The sequence below is a fragment of the Apodemus sylvaticus genome, chromosome 5, assembly GCF_947179515.1.
Source record: "Apodemus sylvaticus chromosome 5, mApoSyl1.1, whole genome shotgun sequence".
Lineage (NCBI taxonomy): Eukaryota > Metazoa > Chordata > Mammalia > Rodentia > Muridae > Apodemus > Apodemus sylvaticus.
The window spans coordinates 18369882-18394810 of record NC_067476.1 but is presented as its reverse complement, the minus strand read 5'-3'; the positions used below and the strand labels follow the sequence as shown (position 1 = coordinate 18394810).

At 50.2% G+C, this 24929-nt stretch overlaps 4 protein-coding genes across 5 annotated transcripts in view; 2 read left to right on the top strand and 2 right to left on the bottom strand.

Annotated features, from left to right (window-relative positions):
* The window catches only part of Golga1 (golgin A1), a 46731-nt gene extending 41034 nt beyond the window's left edge, over positions 1-5697 (top strand). The window contains exons 20-24 of one of the 2 annotated variants that reach the window (XR_007977817.1): positions 2126-2185; positions 2586-2756; positions 3132-3218; positions 3716-3866; positions 4313-5697. Coding sequence is in view for 1 of the 2 variants with exons in the window: in XM_052182427.1 (XP_052038387.1) it covers positions 2126-2185; positions 2586-2756; positions 3132-3218; positions 3716-3796 (399 nt within the window). In the remaining variant the exon portion in view is untranslated. Of the gene's footprint in view, positions 1-2125; positions 2186-2585; positions 2757-3131; positions 3219-3715 lie in introns of both variants that reach the window. The other variant, XM_052182427.1, reaches the window with a different exon arrangement.
* Positions 5698-6695: 998 nt separating this feature from the next.
* Positions 6696-14184, bottom strand: Arpc5l (actin related protein 2/3 complex subunit 5 like). Its single transcript, XM_052182428.1, has 4 exons — positions 13939-14184; positions 9134-9206; positions 8414-8590; positions 6696-7240 (listed from the first exon to the last, which is right to left on the bottom strand). Exons 1-4 carry the CDS (start codon positions 14085-14087, stop codon positions 7178-7180), a joined length of 462 nt encoding a protein of 153 aa, XP_052038388.1. The 5' UTR covers positions 14088-14184; the 3' UTR covers positions 6696-7177.
* Rpl35 (ribosomal protein L35) lies at positions 14086-20493 on the top strand. Its single transcript, XM_052181020.1, has 5 exons — positions 14086-14294; positions 17099-17492; positions 17722-17858; positions 18387-18468; positions 20312-20493. Exons 1-5 carry the CDS (start codon positions 14086-14088, stop codon positions 20459-20461), a joined length of 972 nt encoding a protein of 323 aa, XP_052036980.1. The 3' UTR covers positions 20462-20493.
* A 147-nt stretch (positions 20494-20640) lies between these two features.
* Wdr38 (WD repeat domain 38) lies at positions 20641-23914 on the bottom strand. Its single transcript, XM_052181123.1, has 9 exons — positions 23837-23914; positions 22662-22782; positions 21948-22064; positions 21764-21861; positions 21519-21599; positions 21307-21438; positions 21076-21225; positions 20874-20921; positions 20641-20792 (listed from the first exon to the last, which is right to left on the bottom strand). The coding sequence occupies exons 1-9, from the start codon at positions 23903-23905 to the stop codon at positions 20709-20711; spliced, it is 900 nt and encodes a 299-aa protein (XP_052037083.1). The 5' UTR covers positions 23906-23914; the 3' UTR covers positions 20641-20708.
* Between the last annotated feature and the right edge of the window lie 1015 nt (positions 23915-24929).

Here is a 24929-nt window from a genome sequence, read left to right as displayed (position 1 = left end):
TGCTCTAGCCCAGCCTCCTCATTATTCTCACCTCCTCCCCAAGCGCCATCTTTCCTCTAGAGATTGGTGCTGCTTTTCTCGTGGCTCTCCCCCCACCCCACCCCACCCCCCAGCTGTTCTGGAACTCTTCTCTGTAGACCAGGCTGGCCTCAAACTCAGCTCTGCCTGCCCCATCTCCTGAGTGCCGGGACTAAAAACGTGGCTTTCAGCCTCACTCCTCAGACCAACAATGCTTACATCTCAGTGCAAATTGCAGTGCATGCTGAGTGTAGTGACCCACACCTGTAACCCTGCACTCTGCAGACAGATACAGAAAGGCCAGGAAATAAAGGCCAGCCTGGGTTATGGGAAGCTTTCTTTAAAGACGGGTTTCACCTGTCTTTTTTTTTTTTTGAGACAAGACCTCATTGTGTATCCCTGTCTGGCCTAGAACTCACAGAGATCTACCTGTTCATACCTTTCCAGTGCTGGGATTAAGGGTATATGCCACCTCAACCTTGAGTCCTTTCAAGAATGACCATGGAGAAATTCAGTCATGATAGTATGTGCCTTTAATCTCAGCACTCTGGAGACAGAGGCAAGTGGATTCATCTGAGTTCAAGGCCAGACAAGGCTCATTTCAAATGAAGCCTGTCTCAAAAAAGAAAGGGGGCAAAGGGGGTGACCAGGACTGAAATGGGGTCAATAATAGAACACTTGACTAGCTAGCATGCATAAGACCCTGAGTTCCATCCCTAGCATTACAAAAATAAAATGAAATAAAAATGGAAACCCAGTCACAGAGTAAAGCGTGGGCATCCCATAAAGTTACTATCCCATTATACAAATGACCACTAGAAGCCAAGCATGGTTATACATTACTGTATACCAGTGCTTATGAGATGGACACAGGAGAAGAGGGACTCAAAATCAACTCGGGCACATAGCAAGTCTGAGGCCAGTCTGCTGTATGTGAGACTCTGTCTCCCCGCCCCCCCCCCCCCCCACACACACACACACAACCACTGCGAAAATAGAAACAGTGAAAAGGATACATGAAAACAAAAGCTTGGCATTCTCGTGCCCACCTATAGTCCTAGCACTGTGAATTCAAAGCCAGCCGGAGCTACTTAGGAAGACCCTGTCTCAACTCAAAGATAAATACATTTCCACTCCTCAGTTCAGAAATCAGCATAAACTAGGAAGTCAAAGAAAATTCTTATTTTGCTCTTATAGTTTTAAGACCTCAGAGATATTTTTATTTAAGACTTTTCTAAGGTACTGGAGAGACGGCTAAGCAGTTAAGAGCTCTGGCTGTTCTTGCAGCCTGGGTTTAGTTCCCAGCACCCACATGGCAACTCGCAACTCTCCTGTATTCTGAGTCAGGATCTTCCTAAGTAGCTCTGGCTGGCTTTGAACCAGAGTTCTCTTGTCTCAGCCTCTCAAGTGCTAGGATTACAGGTGTAACTCCAGTTACAAGGGACTCAGTGCCCCCCATGAGCTCCTGCACTCAGGTGCAGCCCACCATCAGAGGCAGGCACACACACGTACACAAACGTTTTTAAAAATAAATCTTTAATAATTTCTCATTGAGTTTGATCCCTGTCACTGAGAAAAGGTTTTAAATTAGGAAAATGAAGCTCAACCTTTCTAATGAATAATGGAGTGTGTAGTGAACCACATTCAAGCCTTGTAATAATAAACCCACTGATTAAATATAAAAAGAAAGGGGCTGGAGAGAAAGCTCAGGAGTTAAGAGCACACTTATCCAGAGAACCTGGTGTCAGTTCCCAGCATCCACATGGCAGCTCCAGTCCCATGGGATCTGACATACCCTCAAGCAAAACATCCATACACATAAAATTAATTTTTTAAAACAATGGAATATATTCTGCAGAACCACTCACAGCAGCACTCTCAAAGTGTACAAGCACTACCAATAGGCTGAGGACCCAGCACACAAGGTTGGGTAGGGAGTGTACTGTGAAGAGAACAGTAGTACTGTAGCCCCTCAGGGGCCCCGGAAAGCAAGGGGTAGAACAGCAAGTTGGGAAGGCAGCTCAAGGGGTAAGGAGAATGCGCCTTCAGCAGGGCCTCTGAAGACCTAACTTGACACTGACAGCTGGCTTTGGGTGGGTTACCTCAGATTATGAAGCAAATGCAGCAGAGGATGCTGGAACTTAAGAAGACTCTACAGAAAGAGTTGGTGAGTGCCCTCCACATAACCAGCCCTACACCACCACCCTCCCCAACTCCCATACCCTCCCTTGACTCTGGTCAACCCAGGGTCCTTGGCTGCCTGGTCTTAGTTGGTTGCAGAGATCAGGTGTGTAGCGGTGGGAGTACGGCCTTAGATCTTAGACGTGTTCTTGTGACCATATGACCTTGAGAAAAGGTCTGAGTCTGCCTTCTGCATACCTGCCTGTGTTCTAGAATAGACAGAAAAACATGACCTAGTTCACTCCTCTCAGCTGACTCCTAATCACAGGCCCTTTTACCCAGTGATGTGGGCAGTCAGTCACTCAAGGAGCTAGGGCTGGAGAGTCCCTGTGATCCTAGACCTAGCTTCAGGGGTTTGACACGGCACATCTCCAATTGCTTTCCAGAAAATCAGACCTGACAGTGAGCTTTTTGAGGTCCGGGAGAAGACAGGCCCTGAGATACCAAATATGGCCCCTTCTGTCACTAATAATACTGACCTGACTGATGCCCGAGAGATCAACTTTGAATACCTTAAACATGTTGTTTTAAAATTCATGTCCTGTCGAGAATCTGAGGTAAAGGCTTCCAAGCTGCTTTTTGGGGATGGGGGTGGGGTGGTTGTAGAGTTCTGCATGGCTTCCCTCTCAGCCCAGTTCTGCTTCTTCCCCTCATCCTTCAGTACTGACCTGCTGAGCAGATCATGATGGGAAGTAGCTCCTGGGGAGATGTGGTTCCCTCTCTGAATTCTAGCCTGAACGCTGCTGAAGCTAGTGACCTATAAATAGTCCGTCCACCATGAAGAGCAGGGTAGGATGTCCCCAGTGAGAGATGTCTAAAAGCTGGAGCTGCACCACCTCATCCTCGTGAACCAAGGAGACAAGAAGGCTGCCCTAGCCCTAACTGCCTGCCTGGCCTAAGGCCTATGGCAGCAAACGTGGGTTTTGTTTCAGGCTTTTCATCTCATAAAAGCAGTGTCAGTGCTGCTGAATTTCTCACAAGAAGAGGAGAATATGCTCAAAGAGACTCTGGAATACAAGGTGAGTTTCCCGGTCTGCTGTTTCCATTGCTGGATGAAGTTGATCAGGCAGTTGAAAGAACATTCTTTACCTAATGTTCTTTCCTTTGTCACCACCAGACTGTTAGCATTTCATTGATGGCACTTTCTCAACTGCTCCAGTTATGACTGGCACCTACACTTAACATTTTTCTCCCCTGGGCTAGGGTGTAGCTCAGTGGTAAAGTGCTTGCCTGGTACATGCAAAGTCTCAGATTGACCAACAGCACAGCAAACCCCATGAAATTGCTAAGGCACCTGCATAAATGCTGTAATGGAGTGGGAGAAACCTCCTACTCATCAATTCTGTGTCAAAAGTTTGTTTTCCTAAGTCCAAACAAACTTTCCTTGGCCCTGCACAGTGGAGGCTTCTTGGTTACTCCTCTTACCAGCTGGGATAACTAAAAGGCAAGGGCCACTTCTGCTCCCGCTGCATGTAGTTGTCTGTCAGCTCAGAAGCCTTTTCTGTTCCAAATGCAGATGTCTTGGTTTGGATCCAAACCAGCTCCCAAGGGCAGCATCCGGCCATCTATCTCCAGCCCTCGGATACCATGGTCCTAGACCCACCCAAGGATAGAGCTACATGGGCTGACACTCCTCCTGTGAAAAGAATACTGACACACCAGACTGGGTGGGTTTATAAATCGATGTAACTGCAGTATTTTGTTCAAGTGTCTAGACAGTTTACAAGTCTTTAGGCCCACCTCCCTGCAGACTGATAATGAACTTCAGAGGGAGCTAATTCTATATAATGGTCTTTAAATGAAAAGGAATCCTGGGCACTGCCCAGATTTTCAGTGCTGCTAATATCCCAGCTCTGGCCAGCTGCAACGGAGTCCTCTTTTAACATTAGCACTTAAAATTGAGGTGATTGGCATGTCAGGTGAAAATTATCTAGCAGAGGTAACAAGACTGAAGGTGGAGATAGTCCTTTCATAAAAAGCCAACTCAACGGTGGTCTTTGGAGTCCACTTCCACTAGCATGTCTGGGTTTTCATGCACTGTTGCCTCTCAAGAAAGTATCATTACACTTTGTTTCCCCAACCACCTAGAACTTGAGATGTGTCCATCTCATAGGTTACGGGGCCAGTGTGGACTGATGAGTATGCAACTTTCCAGTCCTGAGAAAACTAGCAAGCAGACGGAATGATCTCTACGTATAGCACCAAATACACTCAATTGCCTTCTTAATGAATGTACTCGTCTTGGATGGGTTGCTGGTAAACCATTTTAAAACTATTTTTATAGCAAAAGTTCTTCGCTATTATAAACATGTCTTCTGTATTATAAAATCCATTTAAAAAGGAAATCAGAGCTTCAAGTCTTTCTAGTGCCAGGACACATGCCCCTTTGTAATTTTTCTTGCCTTCTGCAGTACCTGCTCTTTGAAGCAGTAGTTTCTCCAGCTTTGCTCTGAATTCTCTCATATTACCACTGAGCAAACACCAGTCACACTTCTACTTAAGAACAACCTGCTGAATTCACTGGAAGCAGGCTGCCCCTCTCCTACCTTCGTTATTTCTGATGACACTACATTGATACACAGCACCCAGGCAGCCCATCTGGCTGCCACACTGGATAGCACATATGCCTGTTTTAGCTGATAGAAACTTATGTTCATTTTTACACTTGTTCTGGATAAGCCACATCAGATCTCAAGGGAAGCCATTTGATTGGGTTTGATGAGTTTCACTAGCAAGTAAACTAATAATTGGAGCTCTTAAAAGTTACCGTGTATCTAGGTAAATTTATCTTCTTCAGCTCAAAGTCACCCTGTGTATGTGCATATAATGTGTCATACAGAAATCCAACTTTTTGTAGCATTTGCCTTCTAAATCTGAATCAGGATGGCACTGCTTTGGCTGTGGCTCTTCTTACAGAAGTCTCCCTTTAGGGTGCCACTTCCCCTTTAGTGGGGACATGAAACCAGAGCCCCAGTTATGTGATTTTACAGAGGAAGATGTGGCTTCTCCAAGTAGGATTCCTCCCCTTCCTCCTATCCCAGGTAAGAAACCCCAGAGGGCAGAGCAGTCCATAGCCCTCCAGGGGCAACTGCAGTTCAGCTGTGGAAGCCTTTTCTACACCTTAAGTTTCTCAGGCCCTTGAGCTGGTGTGTCTGTCTGTCTGTCTGTCTCCCTCTTACACACACACCTGCCTGCAGGTGTTGGGGGCCCACTCATTTAGAATGGCTTTCCTACTGCACGTTGAGCTCCTCCAGCACTAGAAGAGTGCAGTAGCTATTCCAAGTGGCTTCATGCACTTTACTTCTATAAACTTGGTTAAGAGACAGTGTGTAGCCCTTTATATATGAGCACTGGACTGTGATCTTACTACCAATGTAAATAGGGATAGTATTATCTAAAAACTGCTGTAGCAGAGTTTTTTGTGGTGCAATACTTTTTGATTAAAGTTCAAGATGCAACTATAGTCAGTTTTACTTGATAAAGCTTGAGATGTGTTTATTTTGATGTGTCCAATCTAATCCTTCAGGGTTTTGTTTTTTGTTTAGTTTTGTTTTTGAGACAAGCTCTCTCTGCATAGCACTGACTGGCCTGAAACCCATTCTGCAGAGCAGGCTGGTCTCACACTCAGAGACCCACCTGCCTCTGCCTCCCAAGTGCTGAGATTAAAGCTGTACGCCACCACCCCTCAGCTTTGTACTAAATATATTTCAAGGACTACAGAGTATGTTTGTCTTTTCAAGGTAGCATGTTCCTCAGATTAAAGGTGAATAAATGTGATTTAATGACCTTTCAGAGCCGGCTGGTGGTCGCACACGCCTGTAACTCCAGCACTCTGGGAGGCAGAGGCAGGCAGATTTCTGAGTTCGAGGCCAGCCTGGTCTACAGAGTGAGTTCCAGGACAGCCAGAGCTATACAGAGAAACCCTGTCTTGAAAAAATCAAATCCAAAAAAACAGACCTCTCAGGCGTCCATTAGTGACTCTACAGAGGATCTAGGAAGGACAGGGCCAGTGACGCTTTGGCCACAGGGCTGCAGGAATATGAATGGGGGCCTCTGCCAGCATTTAAGCTGCAATTACAGGCTCAGGAGCACTTGCTTTATGGCTAAGAGCTGACTGCTATTACTGGGGTTTAGAACAGACCCTACATCAGGAGACAGTGATCAGACCTTGCCCAAGACTACACCTGTAATCACACAAATGGATGACTTTTGAAGCCTCAATCATTAAAGGTTTGGCACTTTATTTAATAAAGCTCCAAAAGTACATACAAATCAAAAGAATAAGAAAAATAAACACTCAGCAAAATGTCTCTCGGTAGCAGCATCCAGCACCACTAGTTAAAGTATGGCATAGCTGTGGCATCACCCTGCTTGCTCTCCCCTCCCCCAGGATGGCAGGACAGGGACACCTGTACCCCTCCACACCAGCTTTCCAAACCTAACTATTCATGACTACCCCTTTCTTTACCATCTAGCAGAGAGAGAACACACCGCAATGAATAGACAAGAGCTTTATTGATGCAGCAGGCACTTTACAGTGAACCCAAGAGAGCCTGTCTTCTCTGAGAAGACAGGATGACTGTACAAACTCTCAGGTGTTTTCCACTTCAGAACCCAAGCTCTTCCTTTTTACCACAGCCCTTGGATCTGCACCTGCCCAAACAGTCCCTCCCCATTTCAAACAGACAGTGCTCACAGGTATACCTGACATCATCTGGCTAGTCACAGTCAGCCTGATAGTCAAGTGTTGGTTTTGTGTTACTCTGTAGACAAAGGCAGACATTCTGATCCTGCAAAGAATTTAGGAATCAATAAGACAATTTCTCCCTCCACCTCAAAAGTAAAATACATTCCAGCAGATGTGTCCTGAAGTATTTAGTTGGGAGTTCTAGGAAGATGGTCCATTGTCAGTCCCTTCTTCACCAGCCTGGGCATCCAAAATTCTTCTCAAGGTAACAGGATTCTTTTTTTTTTTTTTTTAAACAGTCTTTCTTGCTGTAAGAACTCTTATAATGGAGCCTAATCCTCCTACAGCTAAGGCCTGTGGAGACAGGAAAAGGAAACAAGTCAAATGGTACCTGACTGGCCAGAGGGGCACTTCATTCACCTGGAGATGAGGGCACATTCCCAGACCTCAATCCCACTATGTCACAGGCTTGCTGAGAGATCAAGTTCAAGGGAGAGCCCTGTCCTAGAAGCAAGGTTCCCAAAAACTTCCAGCTCTTTAGCAATACAACTGGCTTGGGACCACTGTCCCCAAGCACACAACAAAGCCTGAGTTTCCTTGTAACTGACCTACCAGTAAAAGCCGCATACTTAAAAACTCAGTACTGCCAAGGGATATAGTTCAGGACAAGACCACTTGCCAGCACCCTGGTTCTGTCTCTACCATAGGAAAAAAATCCCAGGCTGGAGATGTATGTACTTCAGTTGGTGGAATACCCACTCAGCACGCATTAAGCCCAGGATTCCATCCTCAGCACCATGTAAAACTCAACATGGTGGTACATGCCTGCAATCTCTGCACTAAGATCAAAAGTTCAAGGCCAGTCCCGGTTTAAAACAAACTTGAGGCCAACAGGAACTACATGAGACTCTTACAAATCTCATGCTGAACCACTGGCAAGAACTGTGTTCATTACAGTCTGGAAACCCCTAAGTGGTGGGTGTTTCTGCTTAAGTGTTATAGGGCTGGGGGTGGTGTGCAGTTGACAAAAACAGGACAAAAGTTTGACACATACCTTGGTCCTCTATCCTTCAGGGACCAAAAAAAAAAAAAAGTTTCCTTCAAGTGAATGAAAGCCATAATAAATGACTCCAATTTCTGCCAACTGCTCCTTCTAGCAGTGAGGCTGGGCCTACATGTTTAAAGATGTCGTCAACTCCTTTTCAGCAGCTGTCTTCCACAAGCAAAAGAAACATAATGAAGCCCCAACTAAGCCCCTTCCTACCTCACCATGCCACCTGCCCCTGTCCTATATCAAGGGTAGTTTTCCTGCCTAGCCTAAAAATCCACAGGTAGAAAGCAAAAATATGACTGCCCATATTTGACGATCCTCACCAGGTGCTTCCAGGGTAAGGTGAATGTTCAATATCAAAGTTTAGACCTGCCATTCCCATGCCCATCAGACCATCCTACCTCTGTTCTGAGTCTGGCCTCCCAGTGTGGACCTGGGGGAACTGCAAGCTACCGTGCAGCAACGCAGTCACATACCTTTTCATGCCACTGGAGTAACACTGCACTGCTATTTTCTGTGGGCTTCTCAAACCCTTTATAAATGTACTTCATTAGCAAGTCAATGCCATTTCTGTCCAGTGACTGCACAGCCTGCTCAATTTCGCTGCTCTTAAAGTTTGTGAGTACTTTCAGGACTACACCCTGGGCTCGTTCCTATAAAGGAAGGAAAGAGTGAGTGAGGCCAGGAGCTGCAATCCTACACTACTGCAGAAACCAACACAAAATATGCCAGAAACACCAACCTTTTCTAATTCATCTCGGATAGAGCTACATGGGTGAGCTAAACTTTGGCTTTAAATTTCACTTATTTTTACAATTAAGTGATTCCACTTACTGTGGAGAGAACAAGTAGTTTACTATAGGTAATAATATGACTTTCTTTTTATGGTGTCAGGGGTTGAACCCAGGACCATACATACATATGCTGGGCAAGCCCTCTAGCACTGGGCTTTATTTAGCCCAGCCTCAAGCATCACTACTTTTGATACATCAGCAAGACCTTAGACTTTAGATTACAAGGTTATCAAGCTACCCACTGCACCAGTATCTAAGGAATTCCAAGTGGTTTCAGTGAAAAGCAATGCCAAGTAGCAGCACACTCCCAGTGATGCAGTTACTGTCCAAGCCCCAGGGAGGTCAAACTGCTGCTAAGGACACGAAGTCCTGGCCCTGACAGCTGCAGCACAACCTCTTTACCTTCACAGCTTGATTCTTGGTGTTGATTGGTGAGTTCCGCAAGGCTGCATGGAACGCCCGAAGCATGTCCCCTGTGCATCAAAGCCAGTTAAGGACGGCTAGGCTCAAACATGCACGTGCTTTCATTAATGACCTCCCGTAATATACAGCTCAAGGGTAGTGAAAGGGATCTTATTCATACCACCCACTGTCTCCTGCTGGCCTCTTGCAGACAGGCACAGGCTGCTATAGCCTTGACCTTTCCTGAGTCACAGGAAGGAGCAGAGGGCACCTCTGCCAACCTGCAAGCTCTTCCTGAAGTATCTCCCTGAAGCTTCCTCCGCAAAAAACTGCCCTCTTTTGTGTCAGAAACTAATAAAGCCTGAAAGGAAGAGTCTCAGGATCCCCAATACCAAGTTCTCAGCACAAAGGAGATTTATTTGCCTCAGAGGGCAGAGAATAAGAGACAAACATGGGAGAGAGACCATGAGGGAGAAGGGGAAAGAAGCAAGGGAAAGGGGGCAAAGGTATTTGTCCCAGAGAATGAGGATAAAGGACTGCCTCTAGATAGAGACAACAGATGGGGCACAGAGAAGATGGCGGTTTATAAAGGTACAATGGGCTGGGCAGTGGTGCTGCACACTTTTTATCCCAGCACTCGGAAGGCAGAGGCAAATGCATTGCTGAGTTTGAAGCCAGCCTGGTCCATAGTTAGTTCCAGGGCAGCCAAGATTATACAAAGAACCCCCCAAAAATAAAAATAAAGGTATAAATGGGAAAACCTGCCGGGCGGTGGTGGCGCACGCCTGTAATCCCAGCACTCTGGGAGGCAGAGGCAGGTGGATTTCTGAGTTCGAGGCCATCCTGGTCTACAGAGTGAGTTCCAGGACAGCCAGGGCTACACAGACAAACCCTGTCTCGAAAAAACCAAATCCAAAAAGAAAAAAGGGAAAACCTGTTAGAATGACATGTTTCATTTTAATTGGGCATGTTAATAGGTGAGCCAAAGGAGGCTTTGGACTGCCAGACTTCAATGTTTTGATAGCTGAGCCTTGGTAGTCAGCCTCGGGAGCAGGAAATAGCTAAATAAGGCCAAATAGACTTTAGGGGCTAGCTTCAGGAATATGATCTGTTTCTGGCAAGGGCAAGGTCTGCCAGAGCCATGCCTGCCACATTGAAGCTGGCCAGAGTCCCTTCAGAGCCCACTTGCACATCCTTAGTGGTAGGCACTGTCTGCTCTACAGGGTCTTCATGGCAAATCACGCACAAATGGACTGCAAGGAGTTCTTACCCTCTCTCATTCTAAAAGGGAATAGAAGCAAACACATCTTGATAGTTTTCATTTTATTTTTCAAAGCAGGTCTTCCCTGTATACCCCAGTCTGTCCTGGAACTCATCTTAGACCTTAAACTCAGAAGTCCACCTGCCTCTGCCTCCTGAGTACTGAGATTAAAGACATTTGATGCTACCATCACCATCTTCACTCTGTGCCGCTTATCAAACTGCTCAAGAAATCAAGTATGTCAGTATACCTCCCAGGCTAGGCCTAGTAGTTCATGCCTTTAAATCTCAGCTCTTAGGCAGATTCAAGGCCAGCCAGAGCTACATAGTTAAAACATGTCTCAAAGGGAGTTAGGGGGTTGTCTATCTTCCAAGTCAGCAAGGTCTCACTGTGGCCACAACATGAGCCGTTTGCTCCCTTGCCCACAAACCTTAGAATCCTAATTTCACATTCACTGCTGAGTTCTGAATACACCGCACACAAAAGAAAATTACAATCTAGGTTATGTCCCCAAAGGTTACACCTATTTTAAACTGAATTACATCAGCCAACTTTCATTTCCTCATGTGAAACACTGGCTTAAGCCAAAAAGCTTCAGAAATAGAACAGGGAATGACTCTGCCCAATCAGGTCCTTACCTTTGTCCATGCAACAATACCCATGTGTGAACAGCTAGCCTCTGGTGCAAACCTGAATTCCCAGCTTCCCCAGTGAGTGCCATCTTGAAAAGCTAGTCAGCACCACCAGGCAAGTCTCTCCCTCACCATGTTGGAACAGACCGACCTTACAAGGGGGACAGGCACCGGCACCCTTTATCTTTAGTTTTGGGTTTCTTTTTCCTCAGACAAAGAATAGTCCTGATACAGCCACTTATAACCCTCCATCCCATAACTTTTCTAACTTGGTATCCCCAGGCAATAAGCAAGGTCCCATAAGCTTAACAGTACTCGTGGACTAACAATCATTTCATTCACAAAATAGATAGGGAAGGGCAGAAATGATATAATTAGTCCATAAGGATGAAAATGTTTGGCTTAGCACTCAGCTTGTCAAGCAACCACTGACAATCAAAGACCCACAAATTCTGGGTAGAACGGGGAGCAGAGAGGCACCTCTACGTTTACTAAACTAGCCTCCATACCCAGATGGCTTCCAGTAGTTTCAGGCTGTGGCAACTGAAGAACCCTCTAGACCATTCTCAGCCATGGCCCTACAGCCATTTTAAACCAGATGATTCTTTCATATATGCTGCAGGATACTTAGTGGCCTCCCTGGCCTCTACCCCTAAAGTGTCCAGTAACATCCCAAAACTGTAATAATCAAAATGTCACCCAACATTGCCAAATTACCTTGGGGTGGGGTGAAAAAAAACTACAAAGTCGCTCAAAACCACCGCTCTACAGTCCTACTTCAAGAACCAGAAGCTGTTTCACAGAGGCAGAAAATGAGCTACACTGGTACTTTAAAACTGAAGTAGAGGAAAAAAATCTCCCTGGGGGTATTTGGATCCAGGACCAGATACAGTCACATTTTACCTTATTCTAATCCCCCCCACCCCAGGACAAGAGCCTGACTTCTGCCTAGAGACACAGAAACTGAGTCAGAAGGGAAATTACCCGCCCAAGGTCACAAAGCTACACTTCAGAACTGCCTTCAAATCCAAGCCCTTTCTACAATCCCTTGCCCCTACTACAACCTGGGCCCAAGTTTCAGAGGGCACCTGCTGTGTGTTCAGTGATACACCCAATGAAGTGGTAAGACCTACAGTAGTTGTCCTACCATTTAAGAATGCTGAGGTTGAGAGAGTATGTGACCAGCAGGTTAAAACAGGTTAGAGGCTGCCTATGTGGATGCATGGCAGCTTTCTGTTTCCACATTCTGCTCTTCCAGAGTGGCAGTCACAGCACAGCCCTGAGACCACCACCTCCTAATGTCCCCCAAACCCCTTAGCTACTGTCTCCTAAGACCTCCTATGAGGTTCCATAGATTAAATGCAAAGCCTGGCACCTGTCAGGGACTCAATTACTAGTTCCATCCTTCTCCCTACCTGGGCCTGACATCTGCTAGGGTTTCACTTCTCATCTGCTAGCCTCCCTTCTCCCAATCCCAAGAGGTCCACTCTCCATGGTAACAAGGCTTCTGACACTGCCATGAGTGTAGAAGCCATCTCCTCTATGTGCTATGCCAATGCCTCTAAGCTGCCTCAAAATAGAAAGAAAGAAAAGAAAAGAAAAGAAAAGAAAAGAAAAGAAAAGAAAAGAGAAGAGAAAGAACAGCCAGAGCCTTCAACAAGTCCTAGCAACAGTACCAAGGCAGCAGCTGACAGAGCCCAGTCTCTTTATCAATATAATTAGTATTCTGGTCCAAATGCATCTTTCTGGAGCCTTGTCAACAGTAACTACACATAAATCAGTCAGTACCCTGCACCATACTAAAAACCAATCTTTCCCTCTAGGGGCCTTCTCATGACCCAGTTTAACCAACTGAATGGTGCAGGAAATAAAAAGTTTGAAATCTCATTTCAAAAACACATTCTGTTCAGTCTAAAGGGGTTGTTTTCAAGATATATTAGAGGAGCACTATAGGACTCCTCCCAAAAGCAGTACACCTGACTTCCCAGGCTGAGTCAACTGATTAAACACCCAGAACCTGATTTATATACAGCAAGAGCCTCCAACCCTACCCTGGCAAGTGCGGGGGAGGGGTACACACTTCCCGTCAAGCTATTTGAATAAAGAAAAAAAATTTCCTGTGAGAATAAATCAGTTTCCTGTGGTGCTCAAACTGCTAAGAGACCAAGCCGGCTGTGACAATCACCTCTATTTTTACTCTTCTGTTCTAAATGCTTGTTTTCTCTGGCCACCAGCAGTCATTTTCAGTCGCGGGGAGCCACTTCTACACTTGACACTGTACGGTGTTTTTGAGCTCTGCATCACTAGGTTTTTCCACGCTTTCTGCACAAGGCGGTTAATGGCAGAGTCGCATTACTTGTTGAATGTACTCGGTCCATAAAGACGCAAAATGCAACGTGCTGAGGAAAGTGGCGACAGGTAAAAGGTAGCAGGCCGTATCACACCTAAGGGCTGGTCCTAAAGCAGCACCTCCCCCACCTCCGCCCTCTAGTCAGTCTTCTTCCAACCACCCACCCACCTATTTTCACGCCGGGCTGCAATCGGGCCCAAGAAAGCCAGTTAGACAAGCGCAGGAGGGCAGTGGCTCTGGCTGCTCAGTGAATCCGAGGTGGCTCACCCCGTCCCTCCTGAGGACAAGCACCTGGGAATGACCCCGCTTACTACAGGGAGGGATAAAGGGATACCAAGGCCGATGCATGGCCACCCTGAAGGATGCGGAGCGCGGCCGAGCGGAGGGAGAAGAGCTCCAGGGCTGCGCTGCTGAGAAAGGCGTGAGGCCACCAACGACGGACGGACCCGGAGAGCCTGGGACTGGCAGGAGCCGGGGGGAGGGGCGGAGGACGGGGGAGGGGCTGGGGCTGGGGCGATCAGGGTGCGAAGGCCGAGCCGGGCCGCCGCGCCGGGAAGGATATTGCCGCAGGAGCCCGTCTACCTCGCAGGGGTCGGGGCCTGGCTCGCCCGCCGCCGCTGCCGCCTCTTCGTGCTCGTCTACGAATTTGTTCTCGTCAAATTCGTCGATATCCACTCGTCGGAAGCGTGAGGACAGTGTGTTCCGGGCCATGGCGGGAGCGCCGCGGCTACTCAGCCGCCTCGGTCTCGCTCCGTACCGGCTCCACTCCGCACCGGCTCCGCTCGGGGGCGGGAAGCGGCCGCCGGGCACCTCCTCCCCTCCTCCGCGCGCAGCCGCCGTCGCCCGCCCACTTCCGGGATGTGCCGGAACCGGAAGCTTCTGTGGGCGGGGCTACGCCACGGAACGTGGAGGGCTGGTGTAGTGGTGTCGGACGTTGCCGCCGTTACTGTCCTAGAAGCCGGGCAGCGGCGCATCCAGCTTTCTATCGGTTCCGGAGGAAGAAATCTTTGAGCTAAGGGATGAGAGGCAGTGACGCGCAGTGCCGTTAGCGTCTTTTAAACACTAAGCACAAGAGGACCCACAAGGGACTTCTTTGTTAAAAGTAAACGGTTTTAAAGGCGGTAATGTGTAGCCCGGGGGCTGACAGGACGCTTGATGACATCTTTACTTGAGGATGTACCGACTCCTGCGGCCGTTTCGGAAAATAAAGAAGATTCTGTGGCCACCGATACTCCTGACTGAAGAGGCGTTATTTTAGGAGGCGAAAGCTGCAGAATTCTCAGGATCTGATCTCTCCAGTCCCTCCCCCAGAACATGTTGGTCAGAAAGAACTTAATATCAAAAATTCTGGTTTTGCAGGGAAGTAGTCTCAAATATGCTAATTAAATCATGTTGTAACTTGTGTTCATGGATGTTCATCAGGCAAATAGGATTTTTGTCTATCTTGTTTGAGACTGGGTTTCTCTGTTTTTGAGAGGAAGGTGGTTTCTATCCCAGCTGTAGGCTAAAATGAATCTTTTTTGTAATTATACGAAAACTATTATATTTTCACCAAACAGAACTCGAGCAAAAATCAGGTGAAACATGGTTTTGCCTTACACAGTTCTTGAACTTCAAATCAAAAACTGCCAGGCAGATGCACCCTAACCTTGGGATGCTAAAGGCTAGTTCTCATGGGAGCAAGTAGACGCTGAATCTACCGGATCTGCTGAATCTCAGGTCCTGGATGTAGTCCTGCCCTACACCTTAAAAGTAATATGGGATGCAAGTTGATCAGGACGTAGTAGAAATTCATATCCCCAGGACTTGTTTTAATTATTTTACTTAGCAGTATTTTGTCTGCAAGAATGTCTGTGTACCACGTGCGTGTATTGCCTACTGGAGGCCAGGAGAGGCTGTGGGGGCCTCCTGGAACTGGAATTAAGATGGTTGCTAGCCACCATGTCTTATGGGTATTGGGAATGGAGCCCCAGGTCCTGTGGAAAAGCAACCAGTGCTCTTACCTGCGCAGCCATCTCTCCAGTCCCTCCCCCAGAACATGTTGGTCAGAAAGAACTTAATATCAAAAATTCTGGTTTTGCAGGGAAGTAGTCTCAAATATGCTAATTAAATCATGTTGTAACTTGTGTTCATGGATGTTCATCAGGCAAATAGGATTTTTGTCTATCTTGTTTGAGACTGGGTTTCTCTGTTTTGCCCTGGCTGTCTTGGAACTTGCTCTGTAGACCAAGCTGACCTTAAACTCTGAAAGACCCACCTGTCTCTGCCTCCCAAGTGCTGGGATTAAAGGCATGCTCCACTGATGGCCAGCAGAGGATTTTAAATCCCTGATATGAAATCTGATGGGGCCGGGCGGTGGTGGCGCACGCCTTTAATCCCAGCTCTTGGGAGGCAGAGACTGGCAGATTTCTGAGTTTAAGGCCAGCCTGGTTTACAGAGTGGGTTCCAGGACAGCCAGGGCTACACAGAGAAACCCTGTCTTGAAAAAAACCAAAAGAAAAAAAAAAAAAAACCCTGCTGGGCAAAGGGCAGTGGAGTGGAAAATAAAGGACTCCAGTTGGTCAGTTTGGTCACTCATCACGGGAAGCTAATATCTAGCCGGCTTTGCTCTGATCTAGATGCTGGAGGTCTGCCTGGGACTAAAGGGCCATGGGCGCTTTAACCGTGTTAATACCAACTGATACCTCCCTCCATCTTTACATGTCAGGTCTTGGCTGGGAGCTTTCAGGTTTTCAGTTTAGTTCCTCTAATCCTCAAAGATAGACAAACCTCAAAGGGATTTGCCAAGATATCAACTGGTACTAGTAATACAGCAAGGCTCTGATTTTGTTTCGGAGTTTTTATTTATTTATTCGTGTATCGGTGCTGGGGGACTCAACACAGCTTTGTGCATGCCTGGGAAACACTACCACGGAACCAAACCACAATTTGGATTCTCTCTGGAGACAGTTTCGATGATATATCTTACAGAGGCAGGCAGATTTCTGAGTTCGAGGCCAGCCTGGTCTACAGAGTGAGCTCCAGGACAGCCAGGGTTACCCAGAGAAACCCTGTCTCCAGGGGAAAAAAAAATACATCTTAGGGTGTAATGAAGGAGGCTTGAACTCCGGATCCTTTTTTTCCATTGCCTGGGCGCTGTAACACCGTGCCCAGACCTAAAACAAGAACTGAAAATGCCTAAGAGTCTAGAGATGAGATTTGTACTCCATACCGTCTCCGTAAATTCTTGCTGGAGTTTGACTCTACTGTTACCCTTGCCACGTGGTGGCGCACTTCTTTTTTTTTTTTTTTTTTTTTTTTTTCCGAGACAGGATTTCTCTGTATAGCCCTGACTGTCCTGGAACTCACTCTGTAGACCAGGCTGGCCTCGTACTCAGAAATCCGCCTGCCTCTGCCTCCCAAGTGCTGGGATTACAGGCGTGCGCCACCACCACCCGGCTTCTGTGGCGCACTTTCGATGCCAAACTTGGGTACGAAACAAGCCCAGGATATATATGGAAGCCTTGTACTTTTTAAAAAAGGGGGTGGGGGAGATAGCGGGGCGGTTCAGTAGGACAGGACCACCCGCGTTCGAGCGCCGAACGGTGGAAGGATAACAAACTCCCACAGGTGGTTTCCCAACCTGCAAACATGCTCGCTGCTCGCTCTCACACGAGGCACCGCGCCCCTGTACTGTCAGCATTCGGAAGCGACTGCTGAGACCCGGTCTCAAACGCGTAAAGAAAACCCTCACCCCATGCCGCCCGCGCCCGACACCACCCGCGGCTAGCTCAGGCCCGGACACACCAGAGAATCTCAGGCTTCCCAAAAAAAACCCCGAGTGAGCGGCAGAACTGCAGCCTTCACTGCGCTGTCGCCAGCCGGCCAGGTGCTGCTCATCCCGAGACTCAGTTTCCCCAGCTGTGTTGCTTAGAGACCAGCCACCCTCTTGGTAGGGCAGGAGTCCCCGGAAGCGGAGGGCACCACCGACGCGCTTACGCACGGGCGGGGCGACGTCCCACGCCGCAACGCTATTGGCCGTGCTCGGCGCCACTCGGCAGAAGTTGCGGAAGTCGGCCCCGCCCTTTCCTCTTTCTCTCGAACCAGGCGGCCTCAGCCGTGAACAACGCAGCGATGGTGAGGCCACGGGAATCGGGGGCCATCGGGCGCCGGGAACACGCGGGGACAGGGGCGCGGGGCGCGGGGCGGGCGTGGGGGGCTCAGGGAGCGCAGGGGCCTGCGAATGTGGCCGTGCCGGGTTCGGGCCGGCTGAGGCTGCCCAGAGGCCGCACGGCCCCTCTTTGGCCGGCCGCGGAGGAAGCGGGAGCCCCGCTCGGTGTGACCCACAGCGACGCTTCTCGTGCAGGCCAAGATTAAGGCTCGGGACCTGCGCGGCAAGAAGAAGGAGGAGCTGCTGAAACAACTGGACGACCTGAAGGTGGAACTGTCCCAGCTTCGCGTCGCCAAAGTGACAGGCGGCGCCGCGTCCAAGCTCTCCAAGATGTAAGTGGGCCGGGGGCCCCCAGCCGGGTGCTCACCCCTCCTTACCTTCGTCCTTTCCGCCATTGGCCTTGGCCAGCTACCGTGGTGGGAGAATAGGGTATTCCTGAAGGGCCATGGTGGTGCCACCGCGCGTGGTTGTAATGAGACTGGAAGCCAGGGGTAAGGACCAGGGAGACGCTGAAACCATGCGCTCGTCACGAGTGAATGTTCTATCACCGTGACCGAAATCAACCGTTCTCAGCCTGTACCCGGCTTCACTGTTCTCTCTCACATCTGTTCTCTTTCTCCAGTCTGTGACTGTGACAGCTTAACACGCAACTAGTTAACTTGGAGGCCTGGCCGCAGTCGCTGGCCTTTGGTGTGAGTTCTGGGCCCGAGTGGAAATGTCTTTCCTCGTTACCAGACCTGCATTAGGTCTCCACGTGCCTCTGTTGACAAGCCTGCCCTTCCCTCTGGCTTTACCTCCTGGGTGATGGGAAAGAGGGCCGTGTGTCCCTGCCTGATCTTCACTGCCATCTCTTTCTGTAGACGAGTGGTACGCAAATCCATCGCCCGAGTCCTCACTGTCATTAACCAGACTCAGAAAGAAAACCTCAGGAAATTCTACAAGGTGAGCCTGGAGCTGCTGTGGCCCAGTTAGCAACTTACGGGACTGACATGAATTCTTGCTGTTAAAAGGTCAGAGGTGAGGGCAGACTGGACACTAGCTTTGAGCTCAGCTGTGCGGTAGTTGTTGGGTTGGATTGCTTTGCTATAAGACGAACTGGAACCCTAGCCTGAGGTAAAGCTAGCTGCTCTGTGTGTCTCCCTCACAGCCAAGCCCCTGCCGTTGCAAGGCTTGGAGAGGTTGGGTTGTATAAGGGCACCCACGGTTGGTAAGCAGGGACACCCCCCCCCAAAAGCTTCTCTTCGGGGCCATATCATGAGGATATTAAGAGTATTGCTGGGGACTGGAAAGACCATTCAGTGGTTAAGAGCACTAGCTGCTCTTCCAAAGGTCCTGAGTTCAAATCCCAGCAACCACATGGTGGCTCATGACCATCTGAAATGAGATCTGATGCCCTCTTCTGGTGTGTCTGAAGATAGCCACGGGGTACTTACATATAGTAAAGAGTAGTGCTGGGGTAGTTGCAAGATGTTTGTCATAGCGTTAGTGCTTTCAGACTCCCATGTTTTACTGGAATTGGCTCCTGTGGCCCAGGCTAGTCTCTGGAAGAATTGGGGTGGGGGAGCCATGCCATTTTAAGGTAATCCCCCTTACGTGAAGCCATGTGGTGGAGTCTGGCACATCAGAAAGTTGTCCTGGTGTAATTCCACCACCCGTGAGGGACATTTGACTTAGGCAGACCTGAAGTGCGATTTCTCGGTTTCTGAGATGCTGGGCCCGAGACACCTATCGTTAAGGGTACTGGGTGGTCGAGGGGCCTGACCTTGCCCCGGTATAGTGGGACTTACTCGAAATGTTTGGTGCTTCACTGCCAGTGCTGACACGTGACTCTACAGCACATTGTGCTTGTGTGCGCACATGCGCCTGTGCTTTTGGTTTAGGTGGTACTTGGTTAAGCCATGAGGTCCCACATGTCAGTGTCAGGCAAGAGTAAACCTGCACTGAACTACCTCAGTCCACAGAGCACCAGGGTAGTAGTTGTCCATCATGCTGTGTGGACGGACACTTGGCTTGAGTTTGCCCGCTGTCCACACTAGTCCAGAATGAACAACAGAGAGGTGTGGTTGTGGCTGCTCTGTGGGCAAGTGAACGCGGCATGGCTAAAGAGCCTACAGTGCTTTCTAGGGTCCTCTGCACCTGCAGGATCTTGGTGTGTGAGGATGGGAGCCCATCGTGCCTGCCCGCTGCAGGCAGGAGTAGCCACTGTACAAAGCCAACTAGACTTTCCGGCAGGCTGCTGGGAGCTTGCAGTGGAGGCTGTTGCCTCTTGAAATTCTTGGCGGGCTTCTCACAGGTGGGGGTCTGACCCACAGGACCTGATCCCTGAGGGCAGAGCACTTGGGAAGGGCTAAGAGGTGGAGGAGGGTGAAAGTTCCGTTAAAGGCTCGGGTCTGTTGTGTCTGGGTGACTTTGACCAAGCCCTCTTCCATGGTCAGTGTTGCCTAGAGCATTAGTGAGCCAGGCCTGGTGTGTCCGCCGGTTCTGTAGCCGCCACAGAGCCGGGTGTGTGTGGAGTGCCCTATGTGCTGTGACTTGCTACTTTGTCACTGGTGGGTGGTGCATATAAAACTGGAGCTCAACCTCCTCTTGGCTGGCCCTTGTACTCTTGAAATTAGGGGGTTAGGTGTGCAAATGTTAGGCCTGCCAGCCTGTCCAGTGTTGGCAGCCCCGGCTGAAGGGCTCTCTCTGAGTGCCCTTCCGTCTGCTCAGCAGTTCCGTGTGCTCGCCTGCTTCAGCACTTCCCAGTCACCCCTGGTGCCCACTCACCCTGCCATTTCTGTCCCAGGGTAAGAAGTACAAGCCCCTGGACCTGCGACCCAAGAAGACGAGAGCCATGCGCCGCCGGCTCACCAAGCACGAAGAGAAGCTGAAGACCAAGAAGCAGCAGCGGAAGGAGCGGCTGTACCCACTGCGCAAGTACGCAGTCAAGGCCTGAGGCAGACGACAATAAAGTGCAAGACTGACTGACTTTCGGCTTCGTGTTTTACACTGGCCATGTGGGGCCGGTGGGGCGCGGTGGGGAGCCATGATGACCACTTTCTTACAGCAGGTGCCAGCCTGTGGGATAGGATCGGGTGGGCCCTGCTGCAGGCTCTGCAGCTCTGCCGGCTGCTTTCTTGGTTGGTTACCTTAGGCCTGTGGGGAAGCGACCTGGAAGAGGTTCTGGGCTTTGAGCAGGCTTGTCATGTTGTCACATCTGCAGCCCCCGACACTAAGAGTTTGCCATCTGGGGTGAAAATGCAGGCATGGGCCACGTCCAGCATGCCCTGTCAGTAACACAGCAGCAGTCAGGGGGAGGGAGTCCTGCCAGGCCAGCTCCAGTCTTTCCTCTCGCCCTGGTACCTTACCTTTAGGGTCTCGAGGCATTTCCCTGTGAGGCAGTCCCAGACTTTGACCTAGAAGGACAATTGCTCTGAGGCCCAGACGTCTGCAGACACGGTCACTAGAGATCAGTCTCTGGGTCTTGTCCTTGCTTGTGTTAGGCATGGACGTTTCTAGGATGACTGAAACCGCGAAGTGAGGCTGAGGCTTATCTGGAGAGGGACTTACTGTACGAGAGTAACCAGCACTGGCCAGCTTCTGCTCGTCGGGAGAAAAGGCTAGGCTGTTCACCCAGGTGGCGTGGCCCCTGAGCTGGAGGAGCGGGCTGTTGGCTGGAGGCTTCCAGATGCGGATGGTCTTGTCCCAGGAGCCAGATGCCTAAACACATTTCTGAGCTCAGTGACCCCAAAGGCAGATAGGGCCGGGCCTTGGCCGTGCGCCCTGGCTAGCCTAGCTTACCAAGAGGCCAGATGCTGAGTAGCACAAGCTGCTGATGTTGCCCGTGTGGCCCTCCAAATTACGGTAGGACACAACTGGGGCTGACGCCCGCAAGTCCCAGATGTGCACAGTTGAATCCCAGGAACCAGTGGCCTGTGGGCAGGAGTGAGTGTGAAACGGCCCTTACTGTTAAGACGGCCACTGACGCTGGGCATGGTGGGGGTAACGCTCACCAGAGAATCGGAGGTTGGAGAGAAGTCACTGCTCTGGACGGAATCACAGTGCCCAGCCAAGAGGCGCACATTGCGGCCGGACTGTAGAGAGAGTGAGCTGCAGAGGCCGCGGGGCGGGGCAGGAGGAAGGGCAGTGCCTGCTGGAGCCTGAGGCCTAGGAAGTCTCAGGTACTTGGGGTGTGGAGAGCAGGGGAGCACTAGAGCAAAGGGTGCCTTTGTCCCCTCGGGCCTAGGCCCCGTCATACCTGCACGTCCCAGAGAAGCACTCTCTTGTCCCAGCCACCCGACGCCAGCTGCTTTGAGTCAGGGCTGAAGCTGACCGTTTCCACACTCCTCTGGTGACCTACAGACACCAGTGCAAAGGTGGGCAGGAGGATGGGACAAAGCCCAGCAAGGAGGGGGTGGCTCCCCACCTAACTGAAGGCTCACCTCTCAGCACATGGAGACACTTGGATCGCGCCACATCCCACAGGCGGATGGTGCGGTCACAGGAAGAGCTGGCAATGAGGCGGCCATCGGGAGAGAAACTGCCAGACTTCACTGGGCCTGAGGCAGAACACATGGCATTGTCCTGCCCTCCAAGTCCAGATCTGTCATCTGTGGTCCCGACCACGAGGCCTGGCCTGAGCTGGGTTCAGTGGATCTCAGTTTGCCCATCTGGGGGCCATCGTCCAATCCAGACCCCTCCTCCCAGCGCCGCTCTCACTGCCTCAGCTAGGTTCTTAGGCTCTGGCCTAAGCTAGTCTTTGGTGTTAGTCGCCCTCTACCACTGTTGCTTCACGAATCTTAACTAGTCAGCCCCTTGCATGGGTAAGCCCAGTGTCAGTGGTTGAGGTGACAAGTTCACATGTGCACCACAACAGGTGACCTTGAGGACTTGAATAAGCCTATCACACATTTATCCCACTCTGGGGAGGCTTCTACAGATAAAATTACTAGGGGTTGGGGGGCTTCATGAGTAGCTCTACGGGAAGAGGGAAATTCGAATCTCTTAGGTCTGCCCCCCTGAGTGTTAGGTTTAGTGTCACCCTACCCAGCTGCCTCTGCTGGACTTGCTCCAACAATCTCCCCCAAAGTCCTATGTCACCAGTGTAGGCTCAGCACAGCCCTAGGGCTCTCTGCAGCCAGGTGCCCGAGCCTCACCTCTGTGGCCTGCCAGTCTCCACAGCAGTCGCCCGCTCTTCGTCCCCCATACGTACACACAACCGTCATCTGAGGCTGTGAGCAGGGTCCGGCCGTCAGGGGAGAAGGCAGAGCAGTTGACCTGGAAGTGCAGGGCAAAAGTGGCCCTATGCCTGTCGGGAGCCTTTTGTCCCCTCAGCTCTAACCATCCCTCATCTGCCCAGGAACCCCGGGTGGGGCCATGAACTCCAGCTCCCACTCCACAGCCCTGCAAAAGCAAGTTCTAGGTCAAACACTCAAATTCAGTTAACCCTAAGCATTGGGTCCAAGCTAGAAATGATGATGCACACCCTTGATGCAGCACCAGGGAAGACGATGATGAAGACCTGCCTAATGCTGCCTCAAAAGACAAAGCACATCTGTGTGAGCCTGAAATCTTGTTTTACGTGAAGAGTTCCTGGCCAAACCGCTACATTTCTGTGTGGCTGTCCTAGAATTCGCTCTGGACCAGGCTAGACTTGAACGCAAAGATCCTTCTGCCTCTGCCTCCTGGATGCTGGGATTAAGGGCCTGTGCTACCACCGTGCGGCCAGGCGATGGTGGCGCACGCCTTTATGGTTGTGAGCCAAGCCTTTAACGGCTGAGCCATCTCTCCAGCCCAGGGCACACGCCTTTAATCCCAGCATTTGGGAGGCAGAGGCAGGTGGATTTCTGAGTTCGAGGCCAGCCTGGTCTACAAAGTGAGTTCCAGGACAACCAGGGCTACACAGAGAAACCCTGTCTCGAAAAAATCAAGAAAAAAAGAAAGAAAGAAAGAAAGAAAGAAAGAAAGAAAGAAAGAAAGAAAGAAAGAAAGGAAGGAAGGAAGGAAGGAAGGAAGGAAGGAAGGAAGGAAGGAAGGAAGAAAGAAAGAAAGAAAGAAAGAAAGAAAGAAAGAAAGAAAGAAAGAAAGAAAGAAAGAAAGAAAGAAAGAAAGAAAGAAGGAAAGAAAGAAAGAAAATCGTGTGCAGCGAAAAGACCTGGTGCTCACACCTGGATCCCAGCACTAGGGAGGCAGAGGCAGATGGATCTCTGTTCAAGGCCAACCACATAGTGAAACCCTGTCTCAAAACAAAAAAAAGAAAAAAGAAACCTAGGATCTGTTCTTGAGTTGGGACCTGACTCCACCAAGCCTGCGTAGAGCCCCGGGGCCTCACCTCCCCGTGGTGTTGACCATAGAACCTCACTCTGCCCACGGCCAATTTTGTTGGGGCCTTGATGTTCATGTGCGCCCGCTCCAGAACCAGGAGGGCTCCCTCCTAAGCGGGCACCAGTCCCGTCGGAGGGGCCTCGGTTCCTGACAGGGTGGAAGGGAAAGGGAAACTGTGTACAAGCAGTCGCCATGGTAATGGGGCGGGGCGGCGCAGCCGCAGTGGGGGAGGTCTCTGAGCTGCCTCTGTGGAAGGCGGTAATGAAACGAGCGCTTTTAGGCTGCAGAAAGTGGAGGTAGAGTGGCAGGAGGCACCAGAAAGAATCTTCCAACCTTGGGACAGCCCGGTGGCCAGATCTGGAGCTCGCCTGGCTGTCCGGGAAGACTCTGAGCAGAGCAGCCTCTAGAGGGCGCGCTAGCCCCGCGCACCGGGACGCGGGCTGTGCAGCCCCAAGGACTCCTTCCCTCACCGAACAGGATCCGATTTACTAATCCGGAGTTAAATCAAACACGTGACAGGCTAGCACATGGTAGTCTCCACGAGTAAGCCACCAGGGTGGCTGGCAGCCCTGGGGCTGAGAACATCATCTGCCTCTACCTCCAGGGTGCAAGGAGCAGGAGGCAGTGTGCCTAATTCAGGGCATAAAAAACTGTGTCAGTCTTGGCTAACGTTCCCTTCTGTGGCAGCTGAGGGTCCGGCTTGAAGGTGCAGGAGGGAGGTCCCGGGAGCTCTTAGGATCGTAACGTGGATTTTGACCTGAAACCTGCAAAGAAGCCACCTTACAGGTGAGGAAACCGGGATCCAGAGCAATCCAGAGGCGGGTAGCGGTGCTGCTCCTGGGTTTGGTCCCTTCGCGCATTAATTGCCAGGGTCCTCACAGCAAATGTCTGAAGTTCCTTATTTCCCGTACCTCTGAGAAACAGGCTCCCAGGGGGATGAGGCATGGGCAAGTGACTTAGTTCCTCCATGACAGAACAGAGCTGAGGCCACAGCCAAGCCTGCCAGCTCCCCAACCCGAGCGAAGTGGGCAGGGATAGATGTGGGAGGCCCAATGGTGTTGGGCAGGGCAGCAGAACTTTGGGAGTGTCAAAGTCGAGGG

What these genes read in the sequence shown, in the direction of transcription:
- Rpl35 (XM_052181020.1), top strand. Translation starts at nt 14,086, where the DNA reads ATGGCGGGAGCGCCGCGGCTACTCAGCCGCCTCGGTCTCGCTCCGTAC. An exon ending in GCGTCCAAGCTCTCCAAGAT is followed by an intron (nt 17,859 to 18,386) that starts GTAAGTGGGCCG and finishes CTCTTTCTGTAG; the next exon opens with ACGAGTGGTACGCAAATCCA. An exon ending in ACCTCAGGAAATTCTACAAG is followed by an intron (nt 18,469 to 20,311) that starts GTGAGCCTGGAG and finishes TTTCTGTCCCAG; the next exon opens with GGTAAGAAGTACAAGCCCCT.
- Arpc5l (XM_052182428.1), bottom strand. Translation starts at nt 14,087, where the DNA reads ATGGCCCGGAACACACTGTCCTCACGCTTCCGACGAGTGGATATCGAC. An exon ending in GTAGACGGGCTCCTGCGGCA is followed by an intron (nt 9,207 to 13,938) that starts ATATCCTTCCCG and finishes GCTTTGATGCAC; the next exon opens with AGGGGACATGCTTCGGGCGT. An exon ending in CCAAGAATCAAGCTGTGAAG is followed by an intron (nt 8,591 to 9,133) that starts GTAAAGAGGTTG and finishes CTTCCTTTATAG; the next exon opens with GAACGAGCCCAGGGTGTAGT.
- Wdr38 (XM_052181123.1), bottom strand. Translation starts at nt 23,905, where the DNA reads ATGAACATCAAGGCCCCAACAAAATTGGCCGTGGGCAGAGTGAGGTTC. An exon ending in CTCCAACCTCCGATTCTCTG is followed by an intron (nt 21,439 to 21,518) that starts GTGAGCGTTACC and finishes TCCTGCCCACAG; the next exon opens with GCCACTGGTTCCTGGGATTC. An exon ending in ACTCAGCATCTGGCCTCTTG is followed by an intron (nt 21,226 to 21,306) that starts GTAAGCTAGGCT and finishes AAATGTGTTTAG; the next exon opens with GCATCTGGCTCCTGGGACAA.